The sequence below is a fragment of the Sminthopsis crassicaudata genome, chromosome 1 (assembly GCF_048593235.1).
Source record: "Sminthopsis crassicaudata isolate SCR6 chromosome 1, ASM4859323v1, whole genome shotgun sequence".
Taxonomy (NCBI): domain Eukaryota; kingdom Metazoa; phylum Chordata; class Mammalia; order Dasyuromorphia; family Dasyuridae; genus Sminthopsis; species Sminthopsis crassicaudata.
In genome coordinates, this window is record NC_133617.1 from 70,720,691 (window position 1) to 70,742,199 (window position 21,509).

At 47.4% G+C, this 21,509-nt stretch overlaps 1 protein-coding gene across 7 annotated transcripts in view; it reads left to right on the forward strand.

The window, feature by feature from the left end:
- Window positions 1-21,509, forward strand: part of CACNA1A (calcium voltage-gated channel subunit alpha1 A) — a 255,371-nt gene that overhangs the window by 200,183 nt on the left and 33,679 nt on the right. For all 7 annotated transcript variants that reach the window (XM_074286630.1, XM_074286464.1, XM_074286895.1 and 4 more), the window contains 7 exons: window positions 7,189-7,305; window positions 7,776-7,841; window positions 10,104-10,216; window positions 10,556-10,706; window positions 11,262-11,389; window positions 13,957-14,053; window positions 16,600-16,705. In XM_074286630.1, coding sequence (XP_074142731.1) covers window positions 7,189-7,305; window positions 7,776-7,841; window positions 10,104-10,216; window positions 10,556-10,706; window positions 11,262-11,389; window positions 13,957-14,053; window positions 16,600-16,705 — 778 coding nt within the window. The remainder of the gene's footprint in view (window positions 1-7,188; window positions 7,306-7,775; window positions 7,842-10,103; window positions 10,217-10,555; window positions 10,707-11,261; window positions 11,390-13,956; window positions 14,054-16,599; window positions 16,706-21,509) is intronic.

Below are 21,509 nucleotides of genomic sequence, written 5' to 3' on the forward strand. Positions count from 1 at the left end.
TGACATCCCCTTCCCCTCCTCTTACCTTTCTAGCTGGTCTAATTGACTAAAGCCCATAAAGTAATTCTGCTGGCTTCTTTCCTGGGCCACTCACCAGTGAGCTGGTCACCCACGGGAGTAAAGTAGATGAAACCTGTAGAGCAACAGAGTTTAGGGGAGGGCAGGGACTACTTAAATGGTCAGTTTCTAGGGTGGGAGGGAAAAGAGGTGAGATCCAGATTTGAGCAGGCTGGCTCTGCACTCTGGAGAGAGTAGAAAAAATGTCCAGATGCCAAGAACAGTTGAAAAGGCAGCTTTTAAAAGCCTTCCCATAGTGGCCTTTGTTCCTCCACAATTTCATCTAATGTGTCTGAGCAGCAAAGTGAGCATTTTCCACCCCTATCCCCATCATTCCATGATGCTGATTGTTCCATGGGTCTAGGAAAAAACTGGGAGGAAAAGCAGGGAGGCTGCTTAGAATATGCCCTGTCTTCTTATCTTGAGAGATTGCTTATAGAAGGGATCATTCCCCTAAAAAGTAGCTGAGTCCATTCCCCCTGTTCCTAGTCTTAGGCTGAGGCTTAAGAGTGCTGTCAATTCTGTTCCCTCTGTAAGGGACAAAAATAAAGTCTCTGCAGCCCTGCCTTCCCCATAATCCTCAGCTGTAAATTCCTTTTCAGGGACCCCCCATTCATCCCGATGTTTTCCTGTTTAAGACTCACACCAGAGGAAATGCAACCTAAGAAAGTAGCTCCCTGGCCCAAGGAAGCTGTTTGCCTGCTTCCTGTCTCTGAAGGGTCTTTCCTTATCCCAAATTCTCAAATTAGAAATCTATATTTATTATTTTCATGTACATTTTGTGTGCCTACCTTTTGCCACTGCAGAATGGTAATTCATATTCTGAAGTCTATAAGCAGTATCCTCCTGGACTAGCTCCTTGACCCTGAAATTTTCTAAGTGACCTGAGATTTTCCCATAAGGCCCTCCTGGGAATCTACCTTGTAGGGTATGACTGCTATCTCAGCCCAACTCAACTAATTAATGGCCTTTTAGGGAGAGGCAGGGGAGGGAAGGGGAAGAAAGAGCATGCAGGTAAGGCTAAGCCTTAAGCACTAGGTCGCTTGGGTAGGGGTAGGGGCACTTGGTTGATTTTTTTCCATTCCTTATGCAGCAACATTTTAACCGTTCCAATTTAGATGAACCCTGGTTCCTAAGCAGGGCCAGCGACCAGGGTGTGAGACCAAACAATATACTAATTATTCTCAGTGACAGTGCTATTACTACCCTCAACCCGAACCATTTTTGGAAAGTGATTTGTCTTGTTGAAATGAGAAAACGATGGGCATCTTTGCTGGTGCCCCATGCCCTCTCAGAGTTCAGTTTGGCTAGAAGTCCCCAATTTTTCAACCTCCAATTGGAGCATTTGAAAACAACTTTCCATTGGGTAAATTGATCCCACTATTCTCTGCCAGTCAAACACTGGGGCTGAGCCTAGTACGTCAGAGTGGACAGTTATCTGCCTGATCCAATCAGAATCTGGGAGATGGTAGACACTGGGGCTTGAGTATCTTGAGTCCCTAGTTCAGCCAGCCAGGTGGGGATGGCTAGTTGGATAAGGATGAAATGCTGACGTGGACCGGGGGTGACTTGGGTTTGCCTCATGTGCAGTATATAATGATTGTGTTTCTTGTCTTGTCTCTTTTCATGCTCGCTCTTTATACTGTATGTGCCAATGCACAACGCCGTCTGAAAAACTCATCCAATCAAAATGCACTATGAAACTCATGTGTCCATCCATGACCTGGTCTGTGTGTCCATACACCAATGACTATATCCCAAACCCACTGCCCCTACCCCCTCTTTGGAACTGAAATCCATTGGGTTTTGGCACTGATCACGAATCAACTTAAAATGCTGAAAAAACCTCCCCATCTGCCCCCGCCCAATCCCCCATTCATCTTCAACATCTACATCTAGGATCCGGTTGGTTTTACTTCTTTCTGAAGCCTAAATGCCTTACATTAGCGGAAAGCATCCTCTTGTCTCGGCACTGCATGGCCCGTGCGTTTGAAAGCCTGAATAGCATTATCCTTTCCACCTCCCCACCACCTTACTCTTTGCTTCTCTCTCTTTCTCTCTCTCTCTTCTTCCCCCCCCTCTCTCAATATATATGTATATGTATATATATATATATGTATATAAATATATATATTTGTATATACTTCTTGCCCCTTTGTTCTGATCTTTGTTGGGTCTGAATTCTGTATTCTTTGGTTGTTTTTAAAGTGTCCCTCTCTCCCCAAATTGGTCTCCTTTCTGCCAAGAAGCCCCCAGAAGTGCCCAAGAGATGATTCCAATGAAGCTGCTAACTCTTTGGACTCCTCACAAAGGGAGCACCTTAGTGTCTACTCCACCAACCCCACAGAGCCATCCCGTGATGTGCATGCCCCGTGTAACAGCCCCTCACACACACCAGTATCATTGCCTATCTAGGGTATCCTCTCTTCCTGACTTGAAAGCCTGTGTTCCCTGGGCACACTCTCACCCCCACAAGCCACATGCTGCACTAATTCTGTTGAAGCTGACTTTCCTCTCTCTTTTCATCCCTCACCTGCTCCCACTGACAAAGCATATATCCAGCTTTCATTCCCCACGTGGGTCCCCTGAGCTAGGGACTTTGGCCATGTGCCATGATTTGGTTTGAAGCAGAGGAGAGACAAGAAGAAGGTTGGCTTTCGGTGGAAAGGCTTTGGAATGGCAGAGCCACAGCCCAGCCCAGTCTGCAAGAAAGCTGGCGACACCAAGGCAATGATCAGAGGAGCTCCCAGGTTGCTTGCTGCCTGGCAGCTCTAGTCTCTGCGCAGGCCCTTCCATAAAGGAAGCCCCTGGGATGTACCCTCAGAGCCTGCCCAGCTGCAGGCTGCAACCTTCACTCACACGTTGCATAGTTCCCTACTCTTGCACGTATTCCATTGTGTACAAACACATGGCCACTAACTCTTACACTTGCTCATATACAATATACATATTCTCAGGCCTCTCTCTCTGCCCGTCACCATCCCAAGAAAGCCCATATCTTCATGCCACATACTCAGCCTGCTTTGTTCTTCTCCTCAGATTCTCACTTTTTTGCTGCTTGCATATGCCTCCCTTTCTCCAGGTACCATAGAGTCTCTGCTGTCCCCTAGTCCTAAAAGGAAACTCTTTAAATTACCCCCACAATGTTCTTTTTTTTTTTTTTTTGTCTCCGTGCCAGGATTTGTTGGCTAATGATGGAGCCCAGTCCCAACTTATCATTAGAGATCCCTGAGGGGGTCTGAGGGGCCTGCATGTCTACAGTGGGGTTGGTGTCATGACACTCTGACTCACTTTAACCTATGGGCTTTCCCATAATGGCCTTTAATCCCCCCTCAAAAAAAACAAAACAAAAAAAAAAAAAAAAAACAACACTCTCCACCAAGTCTGTCTACCTTTGCTGGGAAAACATTTAGATTGCTAAGTCTAGAACTAGGGTTGTGTGGAGTTGGAAACTTCAGAAGCCAAAGCTATTATTGCCTCTACCTATAGAGTGCCAATGACTCAACGAGAGGTAAGGGAGCAGCATGAGGAGAAGGATCTCAGGTGCCCATCCTCCCATCCTGGTTAGGGTACAAAGCTGATGTAGTAAAACTTTCCTAGGCCAAGTGGATCTTTAAATGATAATAAGAATAAAAATTGTATAGTGCTTTAATATTTTCTAAGTGATATATATGTGTATATATATATATGTCATATATACATCATATGTGAATCTATGTGTATGTATATATATACATATATAATATTAAAAATTCATTTTATCCTCACAACATAGTTTACCCTGGGAGGAAAGTGTTACTATTATTCCCATTTTACAAAGGAGGAAACTGAGGTCAAGAAAAGTTAAGAGTTACATACCTAGAAAGTGATTGATTCAGGTTCAAACTGGGTTCTTCCTGACCCCAAATCCAGCATTTTATCCACTACACCAAGCTTCCTTGCAGGCATTGTCCCAACCTCTCAGACACGCAGAATCAGGGCCTGAAATCTCTGACCATTCATAGGGTGTGAGATTCCTGGAGCTTCCTGCTTGTGGTTGGGCAGGAAATACCATGGGAGTCTTGCCTCTCATGATATTGAAGCAGGTTCTGTCCATCTGAGAACCAGGAAGCACATGGCCAGATTTGAAGATGCAACTGAGAGAAGGAGTAAAAGGAGGCTCACAGTTACTCATATTCCCTGTCCCTAAGCTGTCCAGCCCCCCACAGACCATAGATCTAGCCAAAGGGAAGACAGAGGGTGTCCAAAAGAAACTAGGGGCTGTCGGGGGCAGTTAGGAGCAGCAGTAAAGCAGGTAGAAGATTTGGGGGTAATTTGAAAATATGTGATCCCTTTATCCGGAAGAGGATAAGGGATGAGTAAGGTTCAATTCTGCCCTTCCCCCAGCCCTCCCCTTTCCCATCCTTAGTCCTCTCTCTAGACCCCTTGTGTCTCCCCCTTGCTGTCTTCTAAGGTGGGTGGTGGACTTTGTGCATGTATTTCTCCCTTGGAACTGTTCCATGGCTTCTCCAGCATCACCATAGCCCACTGAAATCTTCCTGCACCTGCCCCTGGCCCTCCCCTCCCCCTGCCTGGGGTTGCTGGCCCACCATGGGAGCTTCTGCTGCTCTGCATGCTCTGTTGAGTCCACATGTTATGCTCCACCCATGGAAGGGATGGCTTGCACTTATGGGATCGACAGGAGGGGAAGGGTCTCTGAGGAAGTGGAAGAGGGGGCAGAGAAAATGGCCACAAGGTGGAGTGCCTTGCCAGGGTCTGCTGGGTAGTCTAGTCCAGTTCTATGGGAGCTGTCCCGTGGTACCAGCTGGAGAGGGACTAGGGGTTGGGCAGTTTGTCCCAGGTGTTCCACAGGAAGCCATGCACTGAAGACAACTTCAGCTCGACTTTACTCCCTGTTCCCCTTGGGTTGAGTTAGCTTATTAACTGAGACCAAGGGTGTTTGTGTTGTGTGTTCTGTCTTATCGCACCAGCTCAGAGGCACAGGCTGCACTCCTGGAGCAAGAATGCCAATCCAGCGGGCCCGTAATGGCTCCCCAAGGCAAAGCCCTGCTGGCCGCAGTCAGGGAGCTGGGGGGGTGGAGGCCCAGGTCCCTCATTGTTCCCCTAAAGAGTGTGCCGGAGGCAGTTAGTGCGGTCTCCGTAAGCTCCAGAGGCCCATGGAGGGCTGGAGGAGATCCAAGGGCCCGGCTCAGAGCTAGCCTGGAACGGTCCCATCACCCAGCCCTACAATAGATTGCTCCCTGGAGGTGGTGAATGATGTACGCCAGTCAGAAAAGGATTAAAAGTGGGGTCCCTTTAATGGGCTTTTCATGCTCTTCCCCCACGTAATCTGAGTGGGTTGTTAAAGGGACGGAGGCCAGGACTTTTATGTTCTTTCCAAGGCTAGCCCAGCACCATCTGGCACTTATTTCTGCCCTCAATTGGCCCTGGCGACTCTTCTCCACCTCCCCTTCCCCAAATCCCATCCTCCTCAGGCCCATCTCCAAAACAGCAGCAAGACTTTTTAACCCAGCTATCTCTTAGGCACAGCACCCACATTTTGCCCCTGCTTTTGCCCCAGCCCACCCCCCAAAAACCTCCTAGTGCTTGCCTCTCTTACACCTGCTCGCACCCACATACCCCTAACGACACATTCCCATATGAACTGAGGGCTGAAGTCACTCCTGTGGGCCAAGTAAGGAAGCAGTTGTTTCCTTCCCTCATTTCCCTCCTTCTCTTCTCTGATGGCTAGCCAGCTGCAGGGAGGCCAGGTGGACTCCTGAAAGACATGCAGCTCCGAGTGCCTGCCCTGGGTGGGGAATGAGGGAACACTGGGGTGATCATCCTTCCCCACAGGCTCAGCTCCTGCCACAAGGGTCCCAAAGGCCCCCGTGTATTCCCCAGGGAAGCAGCTCCTCTTGTTCCACCAAACTGGTGTGCCAGAGCTCTCCCGCCAGATCCCATCCTGTTCTATCTGGGCCTTGCCAATCAAAGTGTTTCCCTGGGTTTTGGCTTGGGTGGGGAGGAGGAGGAGGAGGAGGAGGAAGAGAAAGAGGAGGAGGAGGAGGAGGAGGAAGCAGCAGCCAGAGGTGGTGGTGGCAGCTAGGGAGCAGGGCCCTCAAGTAAGGTCTGTGACCACAAGGCAGGGAGGGGCCTGACAGGGGCCGTGCTGGGGGCAGGAACGGCTCAGACTCCCTGCTCCCAGCACCCACCCCTCTGTCAGCCTGGGACACTTTCAAGCTCACAACACCCATGGGAGCTCCATCGCTTACTGCAGGCTTGGTCCCACGCTGCTCCACCCAATCCCAGAAGCTGTGAAGCCATCCCAGAGAGGGGGGAAAAGGGCCAAAAATGCATCTTCACGGACTCACCCGGGCAGCGAGGACTCGCCCTGCAGACCGAACAGCCCCGGCTCCCTTCTGTCCTCCCCATCCCCGCTCGCCAAGGGGGTAAGAAAAGATCCTATTCTGCTTCTCCCGATTGGCTCGAGCACTGCTGCTCTCAGCCCTTGGCTGATCGTCTGGGGGTGAGGTCAGGGCGGGCCAGAGCGGGGTGGGCAGCGCCACGCCGCCTAGTGCTGTGCCGTGCAGTGCACCTGTTGAGGTCCGTGTGACTGTATGCATTTCTGGCCCGGATCGTAACATGCACATGTAACACGCACAAGCCCACCAGGCCTGAGCTTGCTGCTTCCCTCTCTTTGGTGTCTGTGCATCGTACATGTGTGACGAGACTCGGCGACGTTACCTGCTTGTGTCCTAGTGTCTCAGTGCATTTGGTTGTTGGGATAAACAAAAACCATAATAATTTTTTTTCCTGATTGGATGATTCAAATATTTTTGTTTCTTTTCCTTTCTTTCTCTTCTTTTTCTTTCCCTTTTCTTTTCTTCTGTTATGGGTTGCAGGGTTGGGGCGGGTGGGAGGGTGTTAGCAAGTGGTTTCCATTTTGAGTTGAGTTTCTTTCCCTACTCCTTTCTCTCTCTTGCTTTCCCTCAGTGACATTGTGTTGGCACTTCCTTTCTTTCCTTCCCTCTTTGGTTGGGGTTCAGATTGCTTTCTCTACTTGGTTTTGGGTTCTGGCACTGCCCAGATATTGAGTGCTTTGGGGGTTTGCTTGTGTGAGCAGATGGTCACACCTTCTTTCCATCTTCCCAGAACAACTTTATCAACCTCAGCTTCCTCCGCCTCTTCCGGGCTGCCCGCCTCATCAAGCTACTTCGCCAGGGTTATACTATTCGCATCCTCCTCTGGACCTTTGTACAGTCCTTCAAGGTAAGGGACTGTGAAGACACAGGGAGGGGTTGTCCCAGGCCTGGCTTCCACTGAGAAGGCAGGTGCCAGATCCTCCCGTGATAGAGGAAGGAGAAAGTCACCATGGGAAGGTACCAAACATGAGGCCTTCAGCAAAGCTGCAGCACTAATTCTGAAGGCCCCCAGCAGGAGCTCTGGGAGCGACACGGAGTTTAATTCAGGCAAGGAGGTTGTGAGCTAGTCCAGAGTCCAGGGCTCGGGCAGGGGGCTCTCTCCTGTGAAGCTTTTTCACTTTCTACCAGATCCTTACCTGCGCTGTCCAGACTTAAAGGCAATTGATCTAATCAGAGTGCAAACTTAGAGAATCCTTTAGAGAAGACTCCATGGCCAGCCAAGAAGGGAGGCGGTGGGAAGATGGAGCTCTCAGGCAGGAAGATGTGGGTTGTCACAGGGGGAAGTGAAGTAAAAGTCTTTGCCTGGCTTCTCTTTAGGCTCTTCCCTATGTCTGCCTTCTGATCGCCATGCTGTTCTTCATCTATGCCATCATAGGGATGCAGGTGAGTTGTGAAAGAACCTCTGCAAGAACCTCAGGGTACCCTTTGCATGAACTCTCCCTCTTCCTCTCCCCCTTCTTCCCCCCTTACTCTGTCTCCGTCTCTCTGTGTGTGTCTCTCTTCCCTCCTCCTCATAAAACTTCTAGAAGTTCTACTAGAAGTGAATTTCCCATTTACTTTATGCAGAGGAAGGACAATAACAAATCTGGAGACTGGAAAAATAAGTGGGTTCAAAGATTCAAGGTCATGAAATCCCAGAGCTGGAAGGGACCTTTAAAATAATCTAATTCAACTTCCTCATCCATGAGTTAGTTATCTGAGACTTAGAGTCAAGTAGCCAGGTAGCCCCTCAGACAGAGCTCTGGGCCTGGAATCAGGAAGTCTTCTTGAATTCAAATCTGGCTTCAGATACTAGCTGGGGACCCTGACCCTGAACAAGTCATTGACTCCTGTTTGACCTGGTTTCCTTCTGTGCAAAATGAGCTGGAGAAAGAAATGACAAACCAGGGATAGGTGGATGACCAGCCTCAGACACAACACTTATCAGCTGTATTACCCCCGAGCAAGTCACTTAGCTCCAACTGGCTCACAAGAAAGAAAGAAAGAAAGAAAGAAAGAAAGAAAGAAAGAAAGAAAGAAAGAAAGAAAGAAAGAAAGAAAGAAAGAAAGAAAGAAAGAAAGAAAGAAAGAAAGAAAGAAAGAAAGAAAGAAAGAAAGAAAGAAAGAAAGAAAGAAAGGAAGGAAGGAAGGAAGGAAGGAAGGAAGGAAGGAAGGAAGGAAGGAAGGAAGGAAGGAAGGAAGGAAGGAAGGAAGGAAGGAAGGAAGGAAGGAAGGAAGGAAGGAAGGAAGGAAGGAAAGAAAAGAAAGAAAGAAAGAAAGAAAAGAAAGAAAGAAAGAAAGAAAGAAAGAAAGAAAGAAAGAAAGAAAGAAAGAAAGAAAGAAAGAAAGAAAGAAAGAAAGAAAGAAAGAAAGAAAGAAAGAAACAAGGAAAAAAAGAAATGAAATGACAAACTACTCTAATATCTTTGCCAAGAAAACCCCAAATGGGGTGAATGAAGAGTTGGACACAATAAAAACAGCTGAATAACAACAGCGACGATAAATGTTGCCTTTCTAGTAGTGGGCCAGTGACCTGCAAGGTTACAGACGCTAGTAAAATGGGAAGTGGGATTCAGTCTCAGCAGCGCCTGGCTTCCCCTTGGTCAGGTGGTACTGGGCTTTACTCAAACCTCTCATTCCCATCCATACCCATTATGTATGCTCTAGTCGGTGAATGGCCCTGCCACTTACCATCTCCGTGCCTTTGCTAAAGCTGTTCCCTGGGCCTGGAATGCCCTCCCCCAGCCGCTTCATTTGTTCCTCCTTTAAAACGTTAAAATCACCTGCTGCCTCCCTGGTGCCCTCCGTCTGCCTCCTCGCACCTCACAAGGCGGAGGCGGCAGTGTCTGTCTTTTCCATACAAGGGAGCCTCTGGCTTGACGGCCCCCACACGCTACATGATGTTGGGGCCCCATCGGCCGCAGCGATCTGCCAGAAGCAGACGATAAAAACCAGAGTTCTTGGAAAAGAAACTGGAGGAAGTCTTGCTTGAGAATTCTCGCAGCTTCTTGGCTTATTCTTTTTGACTTACAGACACCTCAGAGAAGTGCAAAATCAGAGTATTTTCTTCTCAAAGGGGTTTTTGAAATAGAACACCAACTGTGTGATGGGCATTTTTACAAATATCTTCTTGGAGCCTCACAACCTTGGAAAGTTAGTGGTGTGAATATTCCTATTTTACAGATGAGGAAACTGAGACAGACTTGCCCAAAGTCAGGCTTACCCAGCTGATCGCCTTCTGGGGTGACATTTGAACTCAGATCTTCCTGGTTTCAGGCCCAGTGTTCAGTCCACTGCACCACCAGCTGCCTAACACTTGGGATTCTTGATGGGCTGTTTTCCTAGGTTATCTCCCAGTTATCTAAATTTCCCATGTTGTCATTTATCTTCGATGTCACCTTCCCTGGCCTTTATAGAGATGCAGAATCACCCTTAATTTGGCACTCTCCGGAGCACTTATCCCCGAGAAAGCGACCCCTCCTTGGCCCTCGTTAAGCTGCACGAGAGCAGGGCCTGCTCTTTCTCTCCCAGGTCTCCCACGGCACTGGGCACGTGGTTGGTGCTTATAAAGTGTGTGTTGGCTGCCTGACTGAGCTTCCCGAGTGCTGATCAGGACCAGGCCTGGGATGGCGGAGCCCTCTTTCTTGAGAATGTTGCCTTTCTTAGGTGTTTGGTAACATCGGCATTGACGTGGAAGAAGAAGACGACGATGACGATTTCCAAATCACGGAGCACAACAACTTCCGCACCTTCTTCCAGGCTCTGATGCTCCTCTTCAGGTAACGTGGGGGAAAGCAGGGGGGCAGAGGCAGCTGCAGGGTCCCCAGACACAGGCCCAGTGGGGGGAGGCAGAGGCAGACAAGAGACGACCTCAGGTGCCGCCCCTGCCTGCCCGGGTTCGGCCCAGCTAGGCCTGGCACTTAGGCCTGTGCCTTCTGAGCCCTGGGCACAGCTGTGAGTACCAGGAATAGGTTTTAGGAGAACACAAAAGGAAGCACCAGGAATCCTTTCTCCTAACCCTGAGGAAGGCTGAAAGGCCTGTGATTACGGGCCAGGAGGGGGGCAGGAGGGCAGGGTTTCCTCCGCCCAGCAGCCTCTGACTTCCCTTCTGTCCCTAGGAGTGCCACAGGTGAGGCCTGGCATAACATCATGCTGTCCTGCCTCAGTGGGAAACCCTGCGACAAGAACTCGGGCATCAGGGAGCCTGAGTGTGGGAACGAGTTTGCCTATTTTTATTTTGTGTCTTTCATCTTCCTCTGTTCCTTTCTGGTGAGTCTGGGGAAGATGCCTTTGGTCCTCAGGCTTGTGGGGGGTGGCTCCAGGTGGGAAGGGAGGGCTGCCGCGGCAGCCGGAGGATTTTGCTCCTTCCACAAACGTAGACCAACAATGACAGTATGTAAGGCTCTGTGCGTGACCACGTTCCGAGTATGTACGGAGGAGACAGACGTGTTCCCTGTCCCGTGGAGCTCATCAACAAGCGGGAGGGCAGGAGGGTGATCCAAACAAAAACCATTGCAGTCTAAGGCGGGGCAGGTTGAGGATCCACAGAACGGGTTTGCCGTGGTCCTTCAGAGGCCTGTGGAGTCCGAGGCTGGGCCCCCTCCTTTTCTGCAGAAGAGACCCTTGAGTACTTTCTCTGCCAGGAGGGAGATAGGACAGGTAAGGGTTAGGAATCCATAAAAGGTGAACAAAGGAGAAGCTCGAAGGTGAGGTAAGGGATTTCTAAGGCAGATGGGGAGAAGGGTAGCCAGAGCCAAGTATACTTTGATCTTTTCCTTCTGGGCTCTCACTTAAAGTTGCCTCCTCCGCCCCGGCCCACTGCAGATGCTGAACCTCTTTGTGGCTGTCATCATGGACAATTTTGAGTATCTCACCCGAGACTCTTCCATCCTGGGCCCCCACCACCTGGATGAGTATGTGCGTGTCTGGGCCGAATATGATCCTGCAGCTTGGTAAGAAGTTATCTGAACTCTTCCGGCCTCCCCCCTAGCTCCCCACCTTGGAGGCCATAGTCTGGGAGAGGCGCTGGCTCGTCCCTGCGCCTGGTTTGGGGGAATACTTCTCAGACAAGGCTCCGAGATTAACAGCTGTAAGAAGGGAAGATTGGGGGCCCGCGGGTCTAACCTGTCTCACCTCCTCAGGAGGAGAAGGTGCTGGGTGGCGCCCACATGATATCGCTGCTAGCATTCATTCTGGTCTAGGGACAAAGCAAAGGTGCCGTGTGGTCAGATAGTTAAAAGAAAAGTGGAAGAGCCCAAAGGAGGAAGAGAAATGGAAGTGCCTCCTTATCCTGGATCTGGACTGATCCAGACCCTGCGCAAAATCTGAGCCCTAAGCTATTTGGTATCAAGGTCCAAAGGCCGTTTGGCGGGATATTGGGCTTCACATCTTGAAGGCCCTAAGACAATGTCTCTGTCCCCCTCACTGTCCCCCTCTACTCCTTTTTATTGATAATACATCAATACCACCCCAAGAAAATAAGCATCCCCTCTCCCCCAGACCACCTTCCTCTATTCAACAAACCAAGGAAAAGTGCCTTCAGTCCACTGTAATGACAGCCCCTAAATTCCCAACCCAGTCATCATGCAAGGATCCCCTCTCACTCCTGTCTTGAGCTTTAAGCTCAAGGGCTGATGGTCCTTGAAAGACCCAGTGGAAGCCTCCCATTCCTGACCCTTTGGCACCTTCTCAGATCTCAACTGTGGGAGAGAGACATGAAGAGGTGGATGCTCTGTTATTGGACTCTTCCACCCTAGGCAGGGACCTCCAGGTGCCCTGGCCAGGCCTAGAGGAAACATTAGGGTCAGTGGACTTAGATTGTGCTGGTGATTAACTTTTACTCTTTTAACTTTAGGTCATTTCATTGAATTGCATCCAACTGCTTTTTTGATTGATAACCACTGACACTTTGCCTCTGCTGTCTTCACCCAAAGAGGCTATTTAAATTGTCAGCAGGTCCAAGGAGAGGTCACCTTAGAAGCCCAACTGTGCTTTGTTGTCGTACCACCAGTCCCCTTTCCCAGTCCAGTCAAGAGATGGACTTGTGTGTGTGTGTGTGTGTGTGTGTGTGTGTGTGTGTGTGAGCACACATAGATTTGATCTTTGATCTAGAAGTGAAAGAGGTTATAGGGAGCACAGTCTGAGCCGCTCATTTTACAGATGAAAAGCCTGCGGCTCTGCGGGAAAGGGACCACCCCAAGATTCCTCCACTAATAAGCCACAAAGGCAGGATGTGAATTGGGGACTCCTTCCACAGCATCACTCTGTCTACTTAGCCCTGTGGGTCCTGGGCCTCAGAACGAGCTTTGACTTGAACGCAGAGCTCGTCTCCAAGCAGATGGCTGGGGGGTCCCCTTGCTTAAACGAAATGTAAAAGAATGAAGGACGAGAAATTCTCGTTGCCCTCTCTTTGCTCACTCTCTGTGTGCAGTTATGTTTCTCCAGTCCCTTTATTCCAGCACAAACGTCTGGAGTCAGTGCTGGGCATTTCCAGCCCTGTTATTTTTCTCTGTGGCCGTGATCCCATGACCTCTCTGTGTGATGCTGTGTCTGTATACATGTACATGTTGTATTTGACCCTTAGAATCTGCACTAACACCCGTGTATTCTTCTTACAGCGGTCGGATTCATTATAAGGATATGTACAGTTTATTGCGTGTTATATCTCCCCCTCTCGGCTTAGGCAAGAAATGTCCTCATAGGGTTGCTTGCAAGGTTTGATTTCCACTAAAACCTGCTAGCATCAACGGAATGAATGTGGCTTTTGGTTCTTAATATATATATTTCATATATATATATACATCTTTCAATATATCTTGCATTTAATTAGTGACCTCTTAGCAAACAGAATGCCTAAGATAACGCAGTCACTTAGACTCAAAAAGCATGGAGCATATATCTCAAGTTACCTTCCACCATTTCTGCTTGCTGTTAGCTAAAGCTGGGCATTCCAGGGTCTCAACTGCCCCCTTCCCCAAACCAAAGTCGCATTAATATGGATTTCCATTTGGGGAGGAGTAAACTGCATTGACGACTCTATCATTGACTCCACTCCCTCTCCCCCAACTCCTGACGTGCCCTGCCCTCTTTCCCGGGTCCCTCTCCCCCAGTAAAATATCCCTTTTTAGTTGCGGGACTTTGTCCAAGTTTTAAAAAAAAAAAAAAAAAAAAAAAGGGTTTCCAGGTTTCTAGTGGAGTTTCAAGCCATCCCGCCCCCTCCTTGCTGATTTGCCAAGAAACCAAAGTCAGAAGTGAACATGACTTTGCTCTTTCTCTCTGCCAATGAGCAGCGAAGTAATCTTTTTTATTACTTTTCTTCCATTTTTCCCCCTTTTCAATTTGTTTAAAAATATATTTTTTCTTGTTCTCTGCATCTCTCTCTATTTTTTCCTGATTTTTTTGGCTCGTGTGGTTCTTCTCTCTGTGTTTTTTTTCCTCTCTTGGTTTTTTGTTTCTTTTTTTTGTTTTTGGTTTTTGTTTTTTCTTTTTGGTTCTGGTTTTGTTGTTTTGGTGCTGCCAGGGGCCGCATGGCTTACCCGGACATGTATGAGATGCTCAGACACATGTCTCCACCCCTGGGTTTGGGGAAGAAGTGTCCAGCCCGAGTTGCTTATAAGGTAGACTAAATCTGACACCCACCAAAGGAAAAAAGGTCACTTTTCTTTTTTTAAATGCTGACAAAGACAACCTACCAGATCTCTTTTTCTATTGATTCTTCCTTTTTTTTTTTCCTTGAGCAAAATAATTCTCATCGTCATGATCTTCTTTAACCAATACAGTTGTGTCCATTCTCTTTGGTTAGTGTGTTGTGTTTCAGAGACTCCATTATGGCCAGTAGCATGGGGTGGGAGGGGTCACTTGAGAATCAGACCAAGTCCCTCAGTCACTGCCTTGAAGCAAACACCTTCAAAACGCAAGTATCACCATCCCATCCCGTCTCTCTCTCTCTCATACACACGCGCACACACACACACACACACACACACACACACACACACACACACACACTGCATAGCCCTTAGCCCTGACCTGGGAAGTGGGGAAGGAAAACCTGTGGCAAAGTAGAGATAATTGAACCAGACAGGACTATCTTGGCTCACCCCAGAGAGGTCCCCAAGAAGTTTCCCAATCATCTGGAACCCTGCTTAGCTAAGGGGAGAAGGGAGATTTCCCACGAGTATCCTAAGCCCTCTTTCCCACTCCCCTATCCCCCCATCCACATCGCCTCGATGCCCAGGGATGGCTTTACAGAGCCCCCTGGATGCCCGGCCCCGACATTGGAATGTGCTTCTTTGTTGTTCCAGAGTAGATGGGCAAGCCGAAGCTGGGGTCCCAGGACAGGCTGGCTCCCTGACGCTGTGGATATGCATGCTGCATCTCCCAGGAAGGGCCCAGAGTGGGGCAGGGGTAAAGGGGGTGTGCACGAAAGGAGCCCTGTGCATGCTGAAGGGAGCAAAGAAAAAACTCCCCCATCCAAAGAGAGCCTGCAGCAGGAACTTGGGGGAAACTCCCGATAGCCTTTGAGGTAGAATCTTTCTGAGGTTCCAGCTGAGTTCCTAAACTAAAGGCATCCCTCTAGCCTCCCCCATCCTGCTGACCTCAAGCAATGTCTTCTACCTGTCCCAAAGAATCTCCTCTCTGGGCCCTGCATGACCCTGGGACTCCCATCTCTCCAAGGACAGATTTCTCAGATAAGCCACAGTAACTAGCTAAGATTTGGAACTTTAAAAAGAAAGAAAGAAAGTCGTCCCCTGACAAGAGACCCTAACAGCCCCAACCTTTCCACTTGGCTTGTTCCCTTTGCCCCTCCCCTTCACAGTGTCCCCTCCACCTCCCTCTCTGTCAATGCAGTTCTAGCCTGTCTCATAGCTTCTCTCCCCTGCCCTCCTCATTCATCCTTCCTCCTCCGTGGGTCCTGGCTCCCTCTGAGTTTGTCCGGGGCAGCCTCCACTGTGGGGCAGCCAAGGCCCTCTGCCTCCCGGCAGACTTCATGCCTTCGATCCCACCGCTGCCTCCCTCCGTGCCCCGTCTCCCCCTCCTCCCTTGGCCTTTCCCTTCTTTCCCCGGCCCCTGACACGTGCATGTCTGTCTTTGCCCCTGTGTCGGCATCTCCTCCCCCTCGGCACTCCCTCCTCCTCTCCTTCCTGGCTGGGTCCTTGTGTCCCGAGTCCCCGAGCCTAACTCCTCACCCCCCTGTTTCTTGCTAACTGTCCCACCAAGGACAGTGGGCTCAGTGTCTCAGTCCCCTGACGGGCCTCACACCCAACACCATCTCCATACCACTTACAGTCTGACCTGGCCATCCTTCCCACCACAGCCCCAGCACGCCCCTGGGACTAGGGAGCAGACCCCACCCCTACTCCCCCACCATCGCACTGAGCCGAAACCTGGACCTGTCACTCAATACTGATCTCTATGGGAGCTATGAATGAGTCTCGAGATTCCATGTGGATGCTTTCCTGTCTGTGACGCCTTGTCCACGGCTGTTGTGTGTTGCATGCCCTGCATGGCTTCCGCTCCCACCTCCCCGGGCCAGCGGCCCGCATAACCGGCCCCTGCCTGCCCACCTGCGTGTGCACTGAGCATCTTCTCAGAGGGAATGTAGCGTGTCACGGTCTGGTCTGATCTGATGTCGTCCGGCCCAAGCGGGAGGGTGCTCCTACCCATCCCGCGGCCCCTGTGCTCTGTGCTTCTGCTCTGCCTCTGCTGCCTGCATGCTCTCCCAGAAATGGGTCTGTGAGGCTTCAGACATGTCCCCTTTTTCTTTGGAATTTTATCTGAATTGAGTCATCCAGGGAGAACTCTGTTGGGCCATGGCATAGGAAGACCAGAGGGAAATAGGGGGAGGGTACAAGAGTGCAAGAGAGGTGCAAAAAGGGCTTGCAAACAGAAGGAATTTCCGGCTGCGTGCAGAGGAGGCAGAAGGCGTTAAGTATGGCTCAAGCAGAGCACCACAAAGGAGCGTTCTCTCCTCGCAGACAAAAGGTGGGAATCTGGGGCCGACCCCAAGAAGTGGGGACTGGGTAATTACCAGATACCCGGCCGATCACAGAGTTCTTCCTGCTGCTCTTTGGTTTTTGAAATGCATTCTGGAAGGGGCTGAGGACATGGGGAAAGATGACAGGGGCACTGGGCTGATTGGCTCCATGTTGACTCTCCGCAGAGACTTCTGCGAATGGATTTGCCTGTTGCAGATGACAACACAGTTCATTTCAACTCTACTCTCATGGCCCTGATCCGGACAGCCCTAGACATTAAAATTGCCAAAGGTAAAAGAGGGGGTGAGAGAGATGGGAGGCACCAATACTGAGCCAAGGCCTGGGTCCCCCGAAAGGCAGGAGGGCGTGTGGACAGAGAGGCTCAGCGGTCCCTTTGAGACCTAATGGGTTGGGAAAGACAGTCCTGACTGGGCCCCCACACAAGGGTCAGAGGCGTTGCTCTTCCCTTGCCTGACTGAACAGAAGAAGCTCAATGGAGGACAGTGTTTCTACCAAAAGATCCCATTGACCACCTGAAAAAATGCCTTCCCCAGGAGGGTAGCTGGGTTGGACAAGAGAAGGAAGAGAGATGGGAAGACATATCAGGGCCCAAATACCCTAGAAAAGAGAGTATTCAATCAAAGTATCTTTGGGGGCCCTTTCATAGGACATTTTCTAAGAAGTGATGAAAATAATGAGGAAGTTAAAGACAGCAACTGGACCCCAGAGACCTGTGTACTGCCCCTGATTCTGCAGGGTATATAGCAGGGCCTTTACTAGACTCTTTCATGTCTCCTTGGAAGGAAAATCTACTGAGATGACAATCTGGGATCCCTAACTTTAGAGAAAATATCTGCCTTGGGAGCACTCTGGGATGAAATACAATCACCCAGTGAAAACCTGCCCCTTGAACCCACTGGTGTGAATGGTGTGACAATTTGTGCAAGCCTTGGTCTGAAGCCAGAGTTAGCAGGGTAACTCACCCAGTTGGAGCACAAGGTTGCTTGGGCATGTCCTTCTGCGTGGCACCTGTTTGCTTCATCCGCTTCCACGGCCATAGACTGTACCCATAACCCCAGGCACCCATCCATCTGGCCAGTATCCTTATGCCCAAAGTGATTAGCCAACAGCCTGGAAAGAGAGTGTGGATAGCTTAGTGCAACACAACCCCACTTTAAAGAGAAAGCACATCCTAGGCACAATGAGTCAGAATGAGCTGAAAGTTAAAGATTTGAGATTGTAGGAGATAATCTTTAACCTAGCTGAGAATGCTTTTAAGTACTTTAGAATAATAATGATAGCAGCTAGCATTTATACAGCACCTCCTAGGTACCAGGCACCCGGCTAGATGTTTTACAAACATCTTATTTGACACCTTGCAATAATCCTTTTGAGGCTGGTACTGTTACTATCCCCATTTTATAGAGAGAAGTTTAGAGACTTGCTTAAAGTTACATCACTTGTAAGTGTCTGATGTAGGATTTAGACTCAGTTCTTCCTGACTCTAGGCTCATGTTCAGTTCATTGTACTTAGAAGCAATATTCATAATACTCATTCTTATCTAGTCATTAAAGAACATACTTAACAAAACATACCTCCTGTGTTAGCCTATTACAGTATATATTTGAAAGTAATCAAATGTTAGTGGTAAAGTCGGATTTTTGATGTGAAAGGAAGGGACAGAGAGAATTAGGGATGAGTGGCTCAGGAGCACATAGTGTGGTTAAGAAAAAGATATTCTAGGTTACAGAAGACGTGAGAATACTTGTCAATGAAGGGGAGAATTTCTTTAACAGATTATTCTGCTCCTACTGCTCATCTTCATTCACTACACATTTACTGCATACCTCCTGTGTGAGAAACAATAGCCACATAGAAATGAGTGAGAAGTGATTCTTGTTGCCCAGTGGCTCATGGCTTAATTGATAAAACAAGGATCCATACACTCCTAATGCAAACAGTGAGTTGGAAATGCCCTAGGAGAGCCATGAAAGTTATGCTATAGAAGAAAAAAGCAGAGAATCCAATTTGTACGATCCATCTTTGATGGATGACTTGAAGTCTTGACAGGTAACAGATGTCTCCTCTGAGAAAACATAAAGTATGTTTGAGAAACAACATCCATCCTGGATGAAGTAAGAAGTCCCATTGATCTGGTGTCTGAAAATTTACAGAGCACTTTTTTCACAATATTGTCATGAGGTAGGTAGTGCAAAGATGATGATCCTCATTTTACTGATGAAGAAATGGAGGCAGACGGAGGTAAAGTGACGTGCCCATAGTTACACAGTTACACAAGTCCAAGTTTGTATTCAAACCTAGAGGTCCTTGACTCCCAGTTCAGTACTCTTTCAAATATTCCTGACATATACATACAAATGTAGACTGAGTATATTGTATAACTCTTTGAGTTTAAGCTTTATTTTGTGAATTCTGAGGGGCTGCTGAATGGCTCTGAACAAGACAGGGCTAATCAGAGCTGTGACTCAGGAGAAGTCAGAGGCACTCAGAGAAATTGGAAGAGCCCAGGATGGGACAGTATGATAAAAACCCAGGCAGGAAAGAAATGCAAGAAGTGTAATGGGATAAAGGGAGACGGGGTACAGTGTTAGCTGCCACAGAGAACAAGGACTATTGGACATGTTCAGGAGGATGGTTTGGGAAGAACAATGGGGGCAAAAGCCAGAATTAATAAGCAGACAATAAAGGAAGTAGAGATGACTCTTGAGAAGTCTGGTGATAAAAAGAAAGAGAAATTAGAAGGGTTAGCTCACAAAAACAGCTGCATGGAGGAAAAGATTAGTTTGGGTGGGTTGTTAATTTTTAGGATTGGGAAGGCTTAGATTGTAGATGAATAGGAAAGAACCAATAGTAAAAAAAAAAAAAAAAAAAAAAAAGAGGCTGAAAAATAAAAGAAAGATGGCAATTTGTAGAATAAGACCCTGAATAATAATAGTTAGCATTTATATAGCACAAATATTTTGTTTTATCCTCACAATAAACCTAGGAGGTGGATGCTGCTATTATCTTCAATTTACAGATGTGGAAACTGAGGCAGGGATTGTGAGTTGCCATGGGTCATACAACTAGTAGAAACCCGAGGCAGGATTTGAACTCTGGTCTTCTTGACTCTAGGGTCATTGTATGATCTGCTGCACCACCTAGCTATCTCTGAAGGAAACAAGATGGGAGCAACAGCCAAAAGAAGGTGGTGGATGGCTTTTCTTTGTCTTAGCAGAGATGAAGCTCCTTTTATTCATTGGTCCCGGCAAAAAGAGGAGAGAATGGGTGATGCTGAAAAGAGACTTTGGGAGGTGAGGGAGGATGGAAGTATGGAAAACTCAAGTTAGCCTCTGTATTAATAAGAGTCAAGGCTAGTTGGAAAGAAATCAAGTTTGGAAGCTGAAGAAGGGAAAAAAGTGAGAACAACTATAATAGGGAATGAGACAGAAATTTAACCAAAGATAAACAAAAGTCCAGTTACCATTAGAGGACATGAATCTAGTGAACCAAATCAACAGCTCAAAACTGACTTTTGAGCAACTTAGAAGTAGGAAAAGCCCAACACTGTAAAAATCAATATTGTACAGGAACCTGGAACGGAAGATCTATAAACCAAGGTAAGTTGAATGTATTAAAAACAGAAGATGGAAAGATTAAACATCGACATCTTAGGTGTGAGTGAACTTAAATGGATAGGATTGGACAGAGCAAGAATCCCTTAGAAAAAAATAAAATAGCCTTCATAATCAATAAAAAGTTGAGAAAAGAAGTATAGAGTATAATCTCAAAAATGTCAGAATGACATCTGTTTGAATCTAAGACAAACCATTCAACATCACAGTAATGCAAATCTGTGATTCAACCACTGAAGTTGAAGAGGCCAAAGTTGATCACTTTTGATCAGTTCTGTCAAGACTTACATCATCATCTAGAAATAACACCCCCCAAAAAAATCATCATAGGATCAGAATGCTAATAATCAAAAGTTAATTGGAATAACAGGCAAGTTTGGTCTTAGAAAACAAAATGAAGGATGGAGACCAGTAGAATTTTCTCAAGATAATTAACTTAGAGCAGGTGCTCTTTTTCAACAACCCAAAAGGCACACAGATGTCAATCTAGAATATACTTTGCAGTCAAAGGCAGAGAAGGTCAGTTAAAATAAGACTTGGAGCTGACTACGGCTTAGATCATGAGCTTCTTGTTTTAAAAATTCAGATTTAAATTGAAGAAAATAGGGGAAATCATCAGACCATATAGCTATAACCTAAAGAAAATTCTTTATGAATATAAGTGATAAATAGATTTAAGAGATTAGATGTGGTAGATAGATTTCCTAAGGAACTATGGACAGATATTTACAATATAGTATAAGAGGCAGCAATAAAAACTATTTCAGAGGAAAAGAATAGCAAAAAAGCAAAATGGCTATCTGAGGAGGCTTTATAAATATTTGAACAAATAAAGACAGCAAAAAGGGAAAGGGAAAGACGTACACAAATGAATGGAGAATAGCAAGGAGAGAAAAAAAAAGATTTTCTTAAATGAGTAATGCAAAGAAATAGAAGAAACAGTAGAATATGAAAGACAAGAGATCTCTTCAAGAAAATTAGAGGTATCAAGGAAACATTTCATGTAAAAAATGGGCATGATAAAAGACAAAAATGGTAGGGACTTAGAAATAGAGGAGATTAAGAAGAGGTGGCAAGAATACACAGAACAGCTATACAAGAAAGATCTTAATAGCCACAGATAACCTCAATGCTGTGGCTTTTGCACAAGAACCAGACATCCTGGAGAATAAAGTCAAGTGAACCTTAGAAAGCACTGGTAACAATAAGGCTAGGGGAGGTGATGGAATTTCAGCTGAGCTATTTTAAATCCTAAAAGATGTTGCAGTGGTGCATTCAACATTCCAGCAAATTTGGAAAACTCAACAGTGGCCACTGAATTGAAAAAGATCAGCTTACATCCCATTCCTAAGGGAGGGCAAGGCCAAAAAATGTTCAAATTACCAAACAATTGAGCTCATTTTACATGCCAGCAAGGTTATGCTTAAGATCCTGCAAGGTAGGTTTCAGCAATACGTGA